The sequence below is a fragment of the Staurois parvus genome, unplaced genomic scaffold (assembly GCF_062004578.1).
Source record: "Staurois parvus isolate SC_StPar_1 unplaced genomic scaffold, SC_StPar_1.0 ptg000001l, whole genome shotgun sequence".
Taxonomy (NCBI): domain Eukaryota; kingdom Metazoa; phylum Chordata; class Amphibia; order Anura; family Ranidae; genus Staurois; species Staurois parvus.
In genome coordinates this window covers 4648106-4668196 of record NW_028317797.1, presented here as the reverse complement: position 1 = coordinate 4668196, position 20091 = coordinate 4648106, and the positions used below count along the sequence as shown (strand labels likewise).

Sequence of the window (20091 nt, the reverse complement as noted above, 5' to 3'; positions counted from 1 at the left end):
TAAGTTAGTCTTTAGAATGAAGACCATGTTGGGAAGTTTAGTGAAGCTAAATATCAGGAAAACAGCTAAATACACGATTGAGATGCATGCATTAGGGTTGTTTACCTGCCAGAAAATGTAAACTGAGATGTTCATAGCCCTGCCAGATAGCACAACCTTCCTAATCTGGATTTTTTTTTTCCTTCACTACAGTTAAGGGACAAGTTTACTTTTTAGGTGTGTGTATGTAAAAGTAATTTAAAAAACAAAAAAAAAAACCTTTATATTTAGACTCCTTAGAGTCAAGGTACTTTACAAAAACGTCTGGCTTTTCCACAGGATCATGTGTGCAACTCAACTTTGAGTAATCATGCGAGCTGTGAGTGACCCTGTAGGCAAAACCTGGCTTGAAAACTTCACTTGTAATTGAAGGAGCCGGGCAGAAAACTCTCGCCTGAGCAGTGGCTGCAACCAATTAAATGCACCCACTGTTTGGTAGTATGGTTAGCTTTAATTTAGTACAGAAAATCTTAGGAACCAGGGAGGAAGCCTATAGGCACTGGGCACTAAAATGTGTAGCAATAGTTTGGTTGCATTAATAGGGTCTGGGTATCTCCCCCCCCCCCCCCCCCAAGCTCCCCCTTATATTTATCTGAACATGATCGCGATCCAGTGATGAGCGTGAGAGCAGCAGTTCTATCTCTACTCATTGGATCAGAGGCAGCAGTGGGAACCATTGGCTCTTGCTGCTAATTACAGCCAGATTTAAATATATTCTGTTCTATGGAAGTGTTTTAATAAAAAAAAAAAATCTTTAAAATGAAAAATATCTACAAAACCATTATACATTCTTTTTTAATGAGCAGAGCAGGTAGCATAAACTGTACTTTGCTCTGCCTACCAGCAGAATATTATGCAACACGTGTAACTATGGTGGAGGTTTATGGGCCAGAGTGAAATGACTTGGATGTAGTCCAGCACAGTCCAACCCAAAAAGACACTTCCAGCATTGTTTTTGGCCTTCTAAAACATTGATGCAGCAGTTTTGAGATGTGCACTATATTGCCAAAAGTATTGGGACATCTGCCTTTACACGACCATGAACTTTAATGGCATTGCAGCCTTAATCCATAGGGTTCAATATTGAGTTGGCCCACCGTTTGCAGCTATAACAGCTTCAACTCTTCTGGGAAGGCTGTCTACAAGAGTGTGTCTATGGAAATGTTTGACCATTATTATTACAGGTACTTTTATATCGCCGTCCATTTACACAGCGCTTTACACACACACACACACACACACACACACACATATATATATATATATATATATATATATATATATATATATATATATATATATATATATATATATATATTACATTCACATCAGTCCCTAACCCTCAAGGGACATACAATCTAAGGTCCCTTACTTACATTCATACATACACATACTAGGGACAATTTAGACAGGAGCCAATTAACCTACTGGCCTGTCTTTGGAGCGTGGGAAGAAACTGGAGTACCCGAAGAAAACCCACGCAGGCACAGGGAGAATATGCAAACTCCAGGCAGGTGGTGCCGTGGTTGTAATTTGAACCAATGACCCTAGTACTGCCAGGTGGAAGTACTAACCATTTAGCCACTGTGCTGACCATTCTTCCAGAAGCACATCACTGATGTCAGGCGAGAAGGCCTGGCCTGTAGTCTCTGCTGTAATTCATCCCAAATGTGTTCTATGGGTTTGAGATCAGGACTCTGTGCAGGACTGTCAAGTTCCTCCACCCCACACTTGCTCATCCATGTCTTTATGGACTTTGCTTTGTGCACTGGTGTGCAGTCATGTTGTAACAGGAAGGGGCCATCCCCCAACTGTTCCCACAAAGTTGACTGCATGAAATTGTCACTGGAACAAAGAGGCCAAGCCCAACCCCTGAAAAACAACCCCACACCATAACCCCCCCTCCACCAAACACTACACTTGGCACAATGCAGTCAAGCAAGTACTGTTCCCCTGGCAGCCGTCAAACCCAGACACATTGTCCTGGCAATATGGTGGATCTTTCAGCATCACAGGGAACTTTTCATTCTCATCTGCCATGTTTTTAATGCATGTATAATGTAATTTTTCTTGTCTGTTAAGGTCACATCTTGCCTTTGACCATGTACATTTTCTTCTATAAGAAAAATAAGGGCTTTTTCTTTTTTTAGAAAAGAGAAGAAAATTAGCTTTTGCTAATGGTATCAAATCAAATAGTTTCTTCTCCTATAGAGAATCTGGTTGGGCAATGTGGCCCACAGCTGCACTTTTGTTAGTTTATTTTTTATTATATAGTTCTTGTATCTCTCATACTCAACCATTCTCAAGACATAGAAAAATGGCGTTTGTTACTAGAATTGGGTTTCTTTTTGAAGTTACTGCACCTTTAAAAACGAGACATTACAGCATGCCTGGAGAATCTCCCCTGAGCCTGAAACACGTGTTACAGATATGTCGGCCTGAAAAGGATACTTGAGAATGGTGTGGGGGATCCCTGAGATGTAATACATTGTAAAGTCTGAACCTCCACATCTCCTACACAGTATACATGTCTCTTGTGTTTGGCTACAGCCTCTTTCATAACATAGATCACTTTAACATGTGCATATTAATTTAATGTTTTGGAGTGGGCGATCAGAGACCATTTGATTGTTTTACAGCTCAGAATTCCATTCAAAATGCTGCCTGCAGAGCGGTACTCTTAGGCTAAAACAAAGGTGCTTTCATTGCTGAATGATGTTACAATCAAGTAGAATTACAAAACTGTGCTGTCTTCATTTTGTGTTTAACAGTGAGCATATATCCCTCTATAGTATGCTCCCTGTGCACCGTGCTGACTTCCCACTGGCAGATGTGGTCTTTGATGGAATGAACGATCAGTATTTGCCATTCTTCAAATGATGGCCCAACACCATATGGAGAATATTTTTCACTTCATCTTCTTATCCGATGGATTGAATTACCGTTTGAGTAGTGTTAAACACATGTGTACATATGAAAGCTCATTTAAGGCATTTAGGACTCCCTAGATGATTACAGACTTTAGGTGGTAACCAACCATGCTTTTCCATATGTGCCTCTTGAGGAGGGAGTCATGGGGGAAAGCAGAAACAACTGAACAGGAAAATTAATCTTGGCTGATTGACTACATCTGCAAAGGCTTTGACCAACCATGTCTGCCGGAGATGTGGATGACCTGTATAGTTCAGTGCAACTGTAATCCTCTGGAAAGGCTGAATTTTGTCTCTTCTTGTCAGCCATTCTCGTGGGTAGTCTTAAATTAATCAAATGCCTTAGCTGTAGGCTACATCTCCAGAAAACACAAAAAGGGGTTATGGGCTTTGTATCTGTGCCCACAAGGAATCTTCAGCTGATCATTAGGTCCCATTTACACATGTGCTTGCATTATTGCTTGCTCTGTAGAGAGAATTGACTGTGAATGGGCTGACCGCACACTTTATCGGTGTAAGCCTACCTCTACTATATTTTTGTAACACCATTGTACCACAATGTTTAGCATGTGCATGATGGTGTGTTGCAGCGGAAGTGCTTTACCATGTAACATACATGTATGTGTCTAGCAGCACAAAATGCATGTACTCTAGTAGTTTCAATGGGCTCTTAAGGAAAAAAAAAAGGTCCTTCCTCCCCCCCCCCCCCCCCCCCCCGACCATCTTTCCAGGTAGATGCAATCTTCCGAGCATTCATTAGAACGCCATCTCTTCAGCACTAGCTGAGCAGTGATCATCGATTTTAAGCCTATTGCACGCAATCTGGAAATCGTATACAAAATACCACTTTCAAAAGTGATCATACGATAATCTGATTGTTGGTACACAGCTTTCTTCCGAAATTATTTGAAGGGACAAGCACGAACATTTTTCTAGTACAATACCGGATCGTATGGGGCTTAAGTGTTAGGACATCCTCCTAATAAGTTGGTGTTACTCCTAGCTGATTGTCTTTTTATATGCTGCTTTAGGGTTGCTGTTCTTTTTATGTCTCACAATTGGTGGACGTATGCTGTGTGGTGGTCTTAGGCTGACCTGTTTTTCAGTCAAAGATATTGCATAAGTTGTTTAGGCAGGGTATAGGCAGACTGGAAATTGGCTGGTTTAGCTGGAACCAAATGATTTTTTGTCCGTGTGTACTGCTGAGAACAGAAGCTTAACAGTCAAGCTAGAAAACCAGCATTCGATCGGCTCTTGCAGCCAAGCTGCAAACGCTGATCTGTGTTTTCTGACAGGGGAAGAGATGCACCCCCCTCTTACCTTCCAGGGCAACAGCACGGCAGGAAATAACTCTTGCATCACATATTGTTTGCGTCAATGTGGGGATTTGTCAGTTCTTTTTCATTCAACCAGAGGGTTGAATGAAAAACAACTGAATGTGTATACCCAGCTTTAGTAAAGCCTCATGATACACTATATTGCCAAAAGTATTGGGACGCCTGCCAGTACACGCACATGAACTTTAATGGCATCTTAGTCTGTAGGGTTCATTATTGAGTTGGCCCACCCTTTGCAGCTCTAACAGCTTCAACTCTTCTGGGAAGGCTGTCCACAAGGTTTAGGAGTGTCTATGGGAATGTTTGACCATTCTTCCAGAAGCGCATTTGTGAGGTCAGGCACTGATGTCAGATGAGAAGGCCTGACTCAGTCTCCGCTCTAATTCATCCCAGAGGTGTTCTTTTGGGTTGAGGTCAGGACTCTGTGCAGGCCAGTCAAGTTCCTCTACCTCAAACTCCGTCATCCATGTCTTTTTGGACCTTGCTTTGTGCACTGATGCGCAGTCATGTTGGAACACGAAGGGGCCATCCCCAAACTGTACCCACAAAGTTGGGAGCATTAAATTGTCCAAAATATCTTGGTATGCTGACGCCTTAAGCGTTCCCTTCATTAGAACGAAGGGGACAAGCCCAACCCCTGGAAAACCTACTGGCAACCACCAAACCTATACATGTCCATCGGATTGCCAGACAGAGAAGTATGATTCGTCACTCCAAAGAACACATCTCCATTGCTCTAGAGTCCAGTGGTGGAGTGCTTTACGCCACTGCATCTGATGCTTTGTGTTGCACTTGGTGATGTAAGGCTTGGATGTAGCTGCTTGGCTATGGAAACCCATTCCCGAAGCTCTCTATGCACTGTTTTGCTAATCTGGAGGCCACACAAGGTTTGGAGGTCTTTAGCTATTGACTCTGCAGACAGTTGGCGATTTCTTCGCACTGCACTTCAGCATGCGCTGACCCCGCTCTGTCATTTTATGTTGCCTACCACTTGGTGGCTTAGTTGCTGTTGTTCCCAGTTGCTTCCACTTTGTTATAATACCCCTAACAGTTGACCGTGGAATATTTAGTAGCAAGGAAATTTCACAGATGGACTTATTGCACAGGTAGCAACCTATCACAGTAACACACTTGTATTCACTGGGCTCCTGAGAGCGATCCATTCTTTCACAAATGTTTTTTTAGAAGCAGTCTGCATGCCTAGGTGCTTGATTTTAAACACCTGTGGTCATGGAGGTAATTGGAACACCTGAATCCAATGATTTGGAGGGGTGTCCCAATATGTTTGGCAATATAGTGTGTTATTCAGGGAGTGGACCATCCCAGAAGACCACTCCTAATTTAGAAACCATTCTGTTAATTACAGGGATTTGCATGTTGCTTTTTGAGGACTGATCAAAATCTTGTTTTTATTTATCTTTAGCATATTAGTAGGTATTTCCTAAGTTTTCCTTCAGTATGCATCTATAGATATATTATGGATGAATCTGACAGCTTGTCCTATACTAAGATCAGTTGCTAGTCCTGTAGTGCTGGTTGTTCCTGTATATTGAAAATTTGTCAGCTCTCTATACCAGATGGATGGGTGGAGGTATCCCTCCGGTGGGGGACATTAGTGACTGATAGACATTCTTGTTGCAAAACTCCAGCTCTGCCCACTTTCCATGGTTAAATGTGTGTAATGCAGTCATCTCTAGGCCATGCTCCCACCTCTGGTTCCATAATTTGCAGTCATTGGAAACTAAGCAGCTTATATTTGAATCGTGATGCCTCATTTGCATTTTATGTACTCATGACTATTGAGTTACTGGATACTTCAATGCAAAACACTTCAAAGCAGTAAAAAAATATATATATATAATTTTTTTTTTTTTTTTTTATATTGAGGTAACATGCAGCTCTATGCCACAATGTGCTGGTATGCACCTCATTATGGTAGACCTACCTGCCAAAGATAGACAGACCTCCAGCGCTGCTCGGTCAGTGCCGAAGTGCTTCCATCTTTGCCTGGTGTTCCACTTTCTGATCCAAAAATTTGTATTGTAGTGCAATGTAAACAGAACACAGAAATAAAGAAGCATTTGGTTCCCACACAGGGGAAATGGATAACAGACAATGTTCAATGTTAATGTTTATATTTTAAGCTCCAAGGAGCAGGGCCCTTGAACCCCTCGTGTATTGAATCGTATTGTTACTGTACTGTCTCCCATTATAATGTTATAATGTACAGCGCTGAGCAAACTGTTGGTGCTATATAAATCCTGTATAATAATAATATATAATATTGTAAACTGACCAACAGGGCCAGGGCAGTCTCAAATGACAGGCCCGAAGGAGCCAAACCAAAAACCTTAAGGAACATAAGTCAAGGGGAGAGGGAAGGGGCAGGTCTCCCAATCACTTCAAACTTAGGTTTCTGGCGGTGACTGGGAAGGGGGAAAAACAGGTGGGTGGGGGTAAAGGGGAGAGGTCAGGAGAGCCTGGAATGCTAGCAAGCATCAGAGTGACCTGGGGACAACTATACTAGCCAGAGGCAGAGTTGGAGAGGCATATGACCATCAGGGGTCCCAAACCTTCAGGAATTTGAAATGGGTGTTTTGAAGAATACTAGTCGTTTTCTGATGAACCTTTAGGGTGGTTAGAATGCTCTTCAATTCCGCAAACTGGACTGTAGGTTTTTCCAAGCTATGGCTATTGCCCGCTTGGTGGCCCGGTCTTCTGAATGACCTGGCTGTGACCATGGCACAGTGCAGGTGCCTTAATGTACTCTGAGCTGTGTGTGTGGGGCTCGGTGTACATAACTGCTGACAGATGGAAGGAAGCATTTTAGGTTAATTTACAGTGATTTAAAATTCAGTTTAATGAAAAAAAATAAAAAACACAGGTTTATACTTGCCTACCTGAACTGTGTAATGGAATTGCACAGAGAAACCCCAATCCCACCTGTTCTCCAGTCCCCCGCCAGCACTCGTGGCTCCTCCTTCTCAGTTTACCACCATACAAAGCTGCTTCGTATCCTAGCACACGTGTGGTGCTCAATCTGGAGCTGGGTTGATGGTGTCCATGGACATTGTGCAGCTCAGCCCCGCCCCCTGCTCCCTCGTCACAGGATTTGACTGACCGCAAAGCCTGTGAGATCAGAAAGTGGGATAGCAGCTGCAGATGGGCACAGCGTTTGATCTGCTCAGGTAAGTATAAGAGGAAGGGATACTTTAAATGTTTTTTTTACCTTTAATGCAAGAAATGTTCTGTACACAGTTGGTGTATAGGACGCCCCCAGAAATGTAATTTCCTGCTTGTGTGATTGACTCACTAATGTTCCCAGAAGTCTGCACTAAGATACAAGTTAGATTTTTGGTATTATCCCAAGCAACAAACATTTCATTTTTGGTAAGATGTTCCTAAAGGGTTTCAGATTCTGCAGTTTTACATATTAGAACCCTTCAAGAGCATCAGCTGATTGATATTGATAAAGTCACTCCTGTTCACATGAAGGCCCCTTTCGGATGTGCTGCTTTGTCCTGATCAACAGGGGATCTGCTCACAGGTCCCCTGCTGACCGGAGTAGAGTGGATGGATGACACATTGCTCCATTTATGCAAAGTGTACATGCACAGAGCCCGCTCTACTCAGTGGGTAGCCAGATGTAAAGGGATTCCGCTGTCTGTTTACACCCAACTACCCTCCTAGCCAATCTGCCTAAACAGAATTTTTTTTTTCTGTTAACCGGATTTGAGCGTCTGCACATACAGTTGTGTTCAAAATAATAGCAGTCAGACATCACTAACCTGATCAATCACTGTTTTTGGTCGAAATGATATTTCTACATGGCAAATAATTTTCTAGCAGGTGTAGTAGAGTAATAGAAATCCAACAGACCCAACAGTCATGACATGCATGCTGCTGATTCTGTGTAATTCAATCACTAATTGAAAGGGGCATGTTCAAAATAATAGCAGTGTGGAGTTCTATTAGTGAGGTCATTCATTCTTTGAAAAACAGGTGGCAATTATTGCCCTTATTTAAGGAAGGAAGGCAGCAAATGTTGTACATGCTGGTTACAGTGCATTTCTCTCTGAAATGCTGAGGAAAATGGGTCGTTCCAGACATTGTTCAGAAGAACAGCGTACCTTGATTAAAAAGTTGATTGGAGAGGGGAAAACATATAAAGAAGTGCAGAAAATGATAGGCTGCTCAGCTAAAATGATCGCAAATGCTTTAAAATGGCAACCAAAACCTGAAAGACGTGGAAGAAAACGAAAAACTACCATTCGAATGGATAAAAGAATAGCCAAAATGGCAAGGACTCAGCCAACAATCAGCTCCAGGAAGATTAAAGAAGGTCTAAAGTTACCTGTGAGTACTGTTACAATTAGAAGACACCTATGTGAAGCTAAGCTATCTGCAAGAAGCCCCCGCAAAGTCCCACTGTTGAAAAAAAGACATGTGCTGAAGAGGTTACAATTTGCCAAAGAGCGCATTGACTGGCCTAAAGAGAAATGGCGCAACATTTTGTGGACTGATGAAAGTAAGATTGTTCTTTTTGGGTCTAGTGGCCGGAGACAGTTTGTCAGACGCCCCCCAAACACTGAATTCAAGCCACAATACACTGTGAAGACGGTGAAGCATGGTTGGGCAAGCATCATGCTAGTGGGGATGTTTCTCATACTACGGTGTTGGGCCTGTTTATCGCATACCAGGGATCATGGATCAGTTTGAATACATCAGAATACTTGAAGAGGTCATGCTGCCTTATGCTGAAGAGGAAATGCCTTGAAATGGGTGTTCCAACAAGACAACGACCCCAAACACACCAGTAAATGTGAAACATCTTGGTTCCAGACCAACAAGATTGACGTTATGGAGTGGCCAACCCAATCCCCGGATCTTAATCCAATAGAAAACTTGTGGGGTGACATCAAAAATGCAGTTTCTGAGGCAAAACCAAGAAATAGAGAAGAACTGTGGAATGTAGTCCAATCATCCTGGGCTGGAATACCTGTTCACAGGTGCCAGAAGTTGGTTGACTCCATGCAACACAGATGTACAGCAGTTCTCAGAAACAGTGCTTATACAACTAAATATTAAGTGTTTCAAAGGAAAGCCAAATCTTCAAACATTTTTCAGTTTATATAGTGAATGTTTGAGTTTGTAAAGAAGAATACAAACACTGCTATTTTTTGAACAGTCTAATATTCACTTTTCTTCAATTTTTTTTAGAGGAACACCACAAATTTGATATATTTTTCTTCATGTTTTGATTTGGAATAGAATGTGTAGTGTTCCCAATGCATTTGTGTGTATGAAAATAAAAGCTATTAGAAGGATTTTGAGCTTTATTCACTTTTTTCAACACACTGCTATTATTTTGAACACAACTGTACTTGTCCATAGTAGTGAATGGACCCATTTGATCAGATCTGCCTGAAACACTGACAGGTGGACCTGATTGGACCCACCGTGTGAATGGGGCCTTACTGTGCACGATGACAGTGACAGATTTTCCTTTAGAGCAGCAGAAGGTAGGAATCTGAAATTTGCTAAAATCTGCAATGTACATAGGCACCTCATAGTCTAGACACAGATTTTCTTGCAGGAGTATGTCTTGACAGGGCCAAACAATGAAGATTATTGAAACGGGGATGAAGGTATTGCATAACAGATGCTGTGCTCAGCTGACAGATGTTAGACCATTAAAGTGTTGCTAAACCCAGGACCCTACCTGCATTCACTATATCTGGTCTCCATACAGTACCCACAACATGGAAATGCAATTATTTTAGTAACTATAAACTGCTAAATATCTTTTCTCATCAGCAGTTACAGCAGTCTTGTGACTTCTATCAGTGCCCAGCAGAGCACTGGTTAAAGTTTGTAGGAGGAATTTTCATTCTCCTCTCACTGCCCTATGAGATTGCATAACCCCTGACCCTCTGTCTGGACAGTGCTGATTGGCCCTGTGCTGATCACATGCACACTCCCAAGAAAAAAACTCTCTAGCAATACACACCAAGCTGAGCATGTGCAGAGTGTCCCTGAGGCTCTGTTCTATCAGGAGATGCAATGGGGAATGTGGAAGAAGGGTAGGATGAGAGAAGACAGGATCAAACAGCCTTTACACAATGTGGAGGATTAACCCCTTAGGTTCCACAGTGAGTATAACAAGCATGCTTTACTGCATGTACAGACTGATTTTACTGTTGCAGGTTTAGTAACAGTTTAAAGATCTGTGCAAAAGGTCCAGTCATCCTGTAAGTGTCACTTTTGCCCCTGCTACAGGAAATTAAAAAAATGGATCTACTGGCAGGATCAACACACCCTCCATAAATACCTTTCTCAATAGTCCTTTCCCTACACAGTGTATGGGCAAGCTATTGGAAATAAAGAAAGCAGAATTGTTTTGCTGGGAAGGTTTCAATGTATGCATGTGGAGCAAGACATAGGGGTGTTGGGGATAAATGAAGATCTGTAGTCCAACAGGACGGACTTGTTGGGATTTCACACAGGATACTAGGCACGCACTAGATTTCTGACAGATCAGCAGGTATTTTTTTTAGTACTTGCTGTGTATTTAAAGAGATTAAAACATAGAAAATGTGCTTATATTGCAGAGATGTACTGAATGTGTGTCCAGTCAGTACATGGCTCTGAAGAGGCTCCATATAGGTGCTAGGTGTAGGCGTCTGTCCTTAGAACTTGCTGTGTATGTGCAATCCCTTGGCCTTTTGCACAGATATGAAAAGTGATATGTTGGGGGAATCCTTTCACATAAGAGGATCGATCTTGTCAGCTGGATAGAGAGGCACTGTCTGCTCAGACATCTGTTAAGTCAGTTAAACATAAGTTAAACAGTGTACTCTGGTGTAGGCCCTCCTAAACCAAATAGAAACATGTACAGAATGTGTGTTTCCAGCCTAAGTCCTGCACATATTCTTTATAAACTGTAACAATGAATTTACATTATTTTTGATAGGACTGAACACATGCACCTACATGTGGCATTGCACCTAATGTGGCATTATTTGTATACATTTTATTTTGCATAGAATCAGGTTGTTACATTGGGATACAGCACTGCTTTGCACCATTCTGTTGTATTTTATAAAAGGCTGCATTAACTACTTCAGCTGGTCACTGACTTTCCTCTTCTACATGTAAGAAAAAAATCAGAATTTTTTTTTTGCTTGAAAATTACTTAAAACCCCCAAACATTATATAGTGCTTAGCATAAATGAGCACACCCCCTTTTGAAATGTAAGATTTTAATCAATATCTCAATGAACACAAGAACAATTTCCAAATTTCTGACAAAGCTGATTTTCCTGGAACATTTGTTTAGCTCACTACATGAAAGTAAGGTTAATAATGTAACTTAGATTACAAAATCTTCAGTTTTACTCGAATTAGTTGGCGCAAAAAGGAATATACCCCACAACAAAAATTTACTTCAGCTAGTATTTTATATGACCTCCATGATTTGTAAGGACAGCCCCAAGTCTTCTAGGTATGGAATGAACAAGTTGGCAACATATTTCAACATCTATCTCTTCAAGAACGACCTCTGTTAGAGCTTGGATGCTGGATGGAGAGTGATGCTCAACTTTCTTCAGAATTCCCCATAAGTGTTCAATTGGGTTCAGATCAGGAGACATACTTGGCAACTGAATAACTTTCACCTTGTTCTTCAGAAATGCAACAGTGGCCTTGGATGTGTGTTTTGGATCATTGTCTGTTGGAAAAGTGCACAATGACCAAGGGCATGGAGTGATGGTAGCATCTTCTCTTTCTATATAGAGCAGTACATCTGTGAATTCATGATAACATCCATGAAATACAGCTCTCGACACCAGCAACACTCATGCAGCCCCACAGAAAGATGCTGCCACCACCATGTTTCACTGTATGCGCCATGCATCTTTCTTGTACTCCTCACCTTTGCAACACCATACAGTTTTGAAGCCATCAGTTCCAGAAACATTTATCTTGGTTTCATCACTCCAGGATACAGAGCCCCAGTAGTCCTCTTCTTTTTCAGCATGGGCCCTGGCAAATTCTAGGCGTGCTTTTTTTGTGCATGGGCTTTAGGAGAGGCTTCCTTCATGGATGACACTCATGCATGCCATTCCTTTGCACTGTACCATGTATTGTTATGGGAAACAATCACCCCAGCTTGTTGCTTTCTGCTTCTTTAGTTAACTGCAGTGAACTTGCATGGTGATTTTCTTCATCGACCCTTCTCATCAGAGGATGCTCCTCTAGAGGTGTTAACTTCCATGTACAGCCTGGACGTCTCTGTGAGATGGTTGCAGTTCCATCTTTGTTTAATGTTTTTGTATTACTTTTTGCTACAGTATTCTGACTAAGTAAAGCTTTGCTGATCTTCTTGTAGCCTTCACCTTTCTTGTGTAAAGAAATTATCTTTCTCAGGCCTTGTGAAATTTCTTTTCCATGTGGTGCCATTGCTGACAGCATGAAATGGGAAAGGGTTTTCTTTAAGTAACCTCCTTTTTATAATCTATTGAATAATTAGATTTGCCTGTAGTTTAATTCTTGTTAATTAGGATTTTGTCTAAAATTTAGCTTTGCCCCTAAGACTTTCTTTGGGGTGTATTCATTTTTGCAATATGGTCTTGAATTAATTTGTGAGGAAAAATACTTTTGTGTGTGTGCAAATTAACAGATCTTGTTTGCAATCAATGGCCCACATTTGTGGGAGTATTTTGCAGTATAATGTCCCATAGAAAAAGTTGATTCTGAAAGGAAAGGTTTTCTGACAAATCTGTTGGGGTGTACTCATTTATGCTAAGCACTGTGTGTGTGTGTGTGTGTGTGTGTGTATATATGTGTGTGTATGTGTATGTGTATGTGTATATATATATATATATATATATATATATATATATATATATATATATATATATATATATATATATATATATATATATAATTTTTTTTTTTTTTAAGCAGAGGCCCTAAGGAATAAAATGATGGGTGTCCATATGAAATAAAATGTCTACAATAGTTCTCATATATGTGCAAAACCTTGTTTCCTTAGTGCGTTTATATATTCTCCACTTTTGATGTCTTATCACCACGTGCATCTCTGCCATCACACATTTCCTTATGCTCTCACCTTGATGCCCCAAAATTAAGTCTTGTGTCTTCCCCTTATAGTGGGGTCTCCTTTTTCGCGGTTGCTCTCTCCTTCTCCTCCTCTCCACTGGTGAGTTCAGTCCACCTCCATCCTCCGCAATTCCAAGATATACACATGAGATTCTCTCCTAAAATAATATGTATAGTGCTGTCCATGTGGGTACCAATATTTTATTAAAAGATTAAAATATACTCATAAAGTACACTATAACTGGTGTACTTCAGTATCCAAGCTCATGGTATGGATAACCTCCCCTGATGAATCGTTCTTCAGAGGGCAATTGACAGGCGTTTAACTGTCTTCTTCAATCCATTAAACCCCCGCACCAATTCAGGAGTAGTAGTAATGGTGTGTCTGCATTTGAGTTCTGTGACATGTTTTTATAATGGTAAACTTTTTTTCTATTCTTTAAAATTGTATCTGTGTGGTTGAGATGACTAAACAAATCAAGTTATGCCAGAGAACTTTTCGCCCTGTTCTACGAATATACATTTTGTTTATACGCTAGACACCTGTGTTCCTTGGGGGCTCTGTGATTCATTCCAGCCACTGGGCAACTCCATTAATGGTTGTTGGCCTGTTGTGGCCAAACTAAATACAAGTTTGGCAAGCAAGCCTTCCAAGCAGACTTAAGTTTGTGTGTTCAGCTGAAGATCCTGCTTTGTTAACTTAGCTTTGGCCACAATTCTTAACAGTTTTTTTTCTTTTTCTTCTGTTTACAGGGAAATGAGGCAAGCTACCCGTTGGAAATGTGCTCACATTGTAAGTCCTCTTGTTTAAAACCTCTATACAGTTAATGACTGGAACGGTGATTAGTTATACAAAAGCACACAAATGCAAATATGAATACATGTATAGATGTGTGCTATATCTGTGTGTTTGCAGGCATATATTTGCGGTATGATGGCCATCTTGGGACTGAAAGCTTTTAGCGGAAATAGACTGTGATCAGTCCATCATGAATGGAGCCTATGATGATTTGATTTTTTTTTTTTTTTTCTATCCTGAGTACTTAAAATGTAACTTTTTTTTGGATACTGTAAGGAAAGCTTACAATAGAAGTCACATTTTTACTGCTCTGTGACCCTTTTTGAGACATTGCCACTAATTTCTTGTCTCAATGCCAAAGTTCCCATGACAGGAAGTGAGACAAATTTCTAGGGGGAGCACAGACGGTAATAAAAAAAAAATATCAGGAGGCCTAGCTTTTACCACACTAAATGAAGAGCTTTTGGGTGCATTTTTACTTGCGAATGCACCCTTCCTCCAATTAGATGCGAGAATCCCAATGGGGGTTTCAAGATTAGCTGCAAGAGGCAGCGACATTGAAAGCAATGGGAGGCTGCTGCCTCTTGCAGCTAATCCTAGCCATTCACATTTAACCACTCATGCAGTGATCACTTGTGACAGTCTCGCACCTAATCCAGAGTCGGGGTGCATTCGCAGGTGTGAATGCACCCCTTATCACTGCTGTTACTGCAATGCACTACTGTGCATAGTGATGTGCAAAAAATGGTGCATGTCTGTATATTTTCTGTTTTCCTTTTTTACATTCTGCTGTGCTGGCCATTATATTGAGTGGCATCAATATCAAAGTTGTCAATGGGCTCTCAAGCAGAATTAATAAAGCAAATGTTGAATTACTTCAAAGCTGAGGAAAACTGCTACACTTTAAAGATATTATGATGGTGGCTGGAGTTTTGCTTGAAGATGGACTACAATTGTTTCCCTTTAAAGTGGTAATAAACCCTTCTTGCTAAAAGCAGAAAATGGCCCCTCTTGCAGGTTGAAGTCCTAGTGTACTAGTATGCACTACATGCTAGTACATTGACAGACTTGCCTACAAACAGAGCCCTCCAGCGCTGTTGACACAACTCTCCCTGGTGCCAGCAGCCTCCATGTTCACCCCGTCTTCCTTCTGGGTTTTGTATCCTCTACTGCTTGAATGGACAGTCCGTGGTGACATCACTTTCTTGAATACACATGGGTCACACCGCCGTGGTACACAGAGCGGGCCGTAAATGTGGTCTGAGCAGCTCAGGTCACATTTACCTGCTGACAGGTAAGGGGACATTTATGACACAAGACACCTCTAGGATCTCTTCTGTTATAAAACCCTGCCTGTCAGCAGTTTTTGTAATTCCTAATTTTACTACCGCGTTAAATCAGAAATTCCTACTATTGTAGCTCCCTACCTATACATCTAGTTGGCATATCTTCTCAAAACTCTTCTGGGGGTCTGAAATCTTCAAAGCACTGTGTGTGTCTTGAGGGTCCTGCAATTTTACAGATATTTACCAGATGATTAGTGTATTCCCAAATGTTGAATATCTGTTTTAGTCAGTTGTTTTTCCATAATTTAGGTTAGATTGTTACTTTTGCTGTAGCTAGGAAAGAGTGTTTTCATTGTGTGTATATAAAAAAAAAAAAAAGCGTATACCACCAAAATACTTTTTTTTTTTTTTTTTTTGTCTACCTAGCGTTTAGGATTTGCTCTTCCATTGTTACCTTCCACACCTAATGTAGTAGATAGGATACACATTAAAGTGGTTCCAGGGACCATGTAATATTCCTGCCAAAAGCATATTGCATTTTTTCTCTTGTACCTTCAAAGTGTAACTGAAAGCAAAATTTCTCTTTTTTTTTTTTGTTTTGGATAGAGTGGAGAGGGATTAGAACACCTGTCAGTTTGTATTGCTGTCTGTGCCCCCGTTGGGTAGATACACCCTCTCTATTCCTCTTGTTTACCATTCATAATTAAAGGTAAAGAAATACCACATTAGGTTGACATTCCAGCAGTAATAGAGGGGAAATTTTGCAATGGGGGCAATAGTTTTGGTTACCCTGGCGACCTCCCGGGATTTCCTTGCTTTAGAGTGATTTTCTCTTTCGTCCTTTTGGTTCTGGAACCGGAAATGAAAAGAAATCTATCCTAATAGGACGCAGATGGCAAAAAAAAAAAAAACAGTTTGGGGTTATATTCCTCCCTTACTCTGTACAAAATGAAATCATAAACATTTTTGCCTTTAGTTACACTTTAATGTGCTAATGCCTTTTTCCTCATTTAGTTGGCTGAAATATAGTCAGCGTAGTAATGAGTGTATGCGCTCTGGCTGCCTAATTGTCAGATAATGTTAGCTTGGCTGACAGATAAGATGTGACATATAAAGAGTTGTCTTTGTGCCTTAGTCGAGCCTGCTTTCCTCTGGTTTACCAAAGAAACCTTTAAATGTGCTTTAGTAAGGCATCGCTGGATAGTTTTTGTCAATAGCTGAAGAATATTTGGTCAAGTCGCATTCATATTATTTCTGTTTACATCCACCACTTTTCTACATGTTTATCACCTATATCTTTTGACTTGTAAGTTCTCTAATTTTGCTTGGCTAATAGCGTGTGTGTGTGTGTGTTCCCTTCCATGCACTTTCTAAAATATATTTGGAAACCATCAGTGATTTATCTGCCTTTGGGCTACTTTTTAACTATATCCTTATTATATCTGGCAACCCTACATGTAATTTGTGTAATTAAAGGTTATAGATTGACAGCTGGTCTCTCAATCACCTGCTTGTCCTTTGTCCTTACATGAAGCTGCAGTTGGTTTACATGCCTGATAGACTGAAGCAGTGCATTCAAGTGTTCAGACCCCCTTCACTTTTTTACATTTTGTTATATTGCAGCCTGATACAGTTGTTTAAATTCTTTTTTTTCCTCATTAATCTACACTCCGTACCCCATAATGACAATGTGAAAACAAAAATTTAGAAATTTTTGAAAATTTATGAAAAAGATAAAACTGAAATATCACATTGGCTTAGGTATTCAGACTCTTTGCAACACAATTTAGCTTAGGTGCCTCCCTTTTCTCTTGATCATTGATGAGATGTTTCTACTCCTTGGTTGAAGTTCATCTGTGGTAAATTTAAATTGATTGGACATGATTTGCAAAGGCACACACACATCTATAAAAGGCCTCAGAGAAAACGCCATGAGGTCAAAGGAACTACCTGCTGAGCTCATAGACAGGGTTATTGCAAGGCACAGATCTGGAGAAGGCTACAAAAATGCTGCTGCACTGAAGGTTTCCAAGGGCACAGTGGCCTCCATAATTCTCAGATGGAAGAGGTTTGGCACAACCAGGACTTTTTCAGGAGATGGCATCCTGGCCAAACTGAGAAGTCAGGGGAGAAGGGCCTTAATGAGAGAGGTGACCAAAAACATGATGGTCACTCTGCCTCATGTCCATACAGGATCTCTGAAGTTCAATCAAAGTTCCTGAAGGGCAGCCATCACTGCAGCCGTCCATCAATCTGTGCTTTATAGCAGAGTAGCTAGACGGAAGTCTCTCCTCAGTGCACACCACATGAATGCCTACTTGGAGACTGCAAAACAGCACCATAGGACTCTCATACTGTGAGGAAAAAGATTCCGTGGTCTGATGAAGAAAACTGTTTGGCCTCAATTCTAAGCATATCTGAAGGAACCAAGGCATTGCTCATCACCTACCCAATACCATCCCAACAGTGAAGCATGGTGGTGGAAGCATCATGCTGTGGGGGTGTCTTTCAGCAGCAGGAACAGTGAAACTGGTCAGGGTTGAGGGAAAGATGAATGGAGCAAAGTACAGAATGTGTGAAAGGTTTACCTTCCATCAAGACAATGATCCTAAGCACACAGCCAAGACAACACAGGAACTGCTTAGCGACAGCTCTCTGAATATCCTAGTGGGGCAGAGCCAGAGCCCTGACTTGAACTCTATTGAACACCTCTGGAGAGACCTGAAAATGACTGTCCACCGACGGTCCTCATCCAACCTGACTGTGCTTGAGCAGCATTGCAAAGAAGAATTGCAGAAAATTCCCCAATCCAGGTATGCAAAGCTTGTCTCATCATACCCAAAAAGACTCATGGCTGTAATTGCTGCCAAAGGTGTGCTGACAAACTACTGAGTAAAGGGTCTGAATACTTAGTGGTACTAAACTTATATTGAATTAACGAATGTGTGATACTTACATGCCCTGTGCAGTGGTTTTGCACAGTGCACCCCCAATCCTCTTCTTTTCTGGTCCCTTGCTGGCGCTCTTGGCTCCTCCTCCTTGAACAGAGCCCCCAATAGCAAGCCACTTACTATGCGGGGGGACATTGGTCCATTTTCGCCCTCAAGCCTGGCCCTATGCGTCCATAAGACACAGAGCCAAGGCTGAGCCTCACACCCGCTCTCTCCTGATTGGCTCACTGCCTATGATTGATAACCATGGGAGCAATGTCTCAGCCAATGAGGAGAGGAAGTCCTGGGACAGCCGAGGCTCTGGTGCACATTGCCGGACCAAGAGGGAGCTCAGGTAAAAAGAAAGGTGTCCCTCCATGGATATGCCTCCCCAGACCATCACTAAACTCACAACCAAAACAGTCATGTTGAACGATGTTACAGGCAGCATAACGTTCTGCATGGCTTCTCCAGACCCTTTCAAGTCTGTCACATGTACTCAGGGTGACACTGCTCTCATCTGTGAAAAGCACAGGGCGCCAGTGGCGGACATGCCAATTCTGGTGTTCAATGGCAAATGCCAATCAAGCTCTATGGTGTTGGGCAGTGAGCACAGCACCCACTAGAGGACGTCGGGCCCTCAGGCCACCTTCATGAAGTCTGTTTCTGATTGTTTGGTCAGAGACATTCACACCAGTGGCCTGCTGGAGGTAATTTTGTAAGGCTCTGGCAGTGCTCATCCTGTTCTTCCTTGCACAAAGGAGCAGATTCCGGTCCTGCTGATGGGTTAAGGGCCTACCACGGCCCTTTCCAGCTCTCCTAGACTAACTACCTGTCTCCTGGAATCTTTCATGTTGTTTAGACTGTACTGGGAGACACAGCAAGCCTTCTGGCAATTGCACATATTGATGTGCCAACCTGGAGGAGTTGGACACCCTGTGCAACCTCTGTAGGGTCCAGGTATCACCTCACGGTACCAGTAGTGACACTGACCCTAGCCAAATGCAAAACTAGTGAAAAACAGTCAGAAACAAAGAGTAGGGGAAAAAATGGCAGTGGCCTCCACCTGTAAAACCATTCCTGTTATGGGGGTCATTTCATTGTTGCCCATCTAGTGTACCTGTTGTTAATCAGTTTCAGCTGCTTTGGTGTTACTGAAATTAACAACCCCCTCTGCTACTGACCAGAGAAATATCGCAGGAGTTTAAAATTACTTGATGCTATACTCTGATTAAAAAGTGTTCCTTTAATTCTTTTGAGCAGTGTATATTGGACAACTGATTAGTCTTGATGTACTGATACCCAGTCTAATTTTTTGAGGCCCTAAAATGCCAGGATAGTAAAAATACCCCCAAAGTGACCCATTTTTGGAAAATAGACCATCCATGGTATTTAGTGAGAGGGATGGCGAGTTTTTTGAAGTTGTCATTTTTTTTTTTTGTCACAATTTTTTGGAAACTAAAGAAATAAAAATTAAATCACTTATTTATTTTATTTTATTTTTTTTAACATATTGTCACCAGCCCAGTGCAGCATTATCCTATAACTGGTTTGGCGATTATCAGGAACACTGATGGCAATATGTAAAAAAAAAAAAAAATATATAATTTTCTTTTTTACTATTTTTTTTTTTCAACACCCTGTGAC

General features: G+C 41.3%; 1 protein-coding gene across 1 annotated transcript in view; it reads left to right on the top strand.

Moving 5' to 3' along the window:
- Window positions 1–20091, top strand: part of PPP3R1 (protein phosphatase 3 regulatory subunit B, alpha) — a 110249-nt gene that overhangs the window by 31820 nt on the left and 58338 nt on the right. Inside the window, exon 2 of the mRNA XM_089681742.1 lies at window positions 14183–14222. Coding sequence (XP_089537868.1) covers window positions 14183–14222 — 40 coding nt within the window. The remainder of the gene's footprint in view (window positions 1–14182; window positions 14223–20091) is intronic.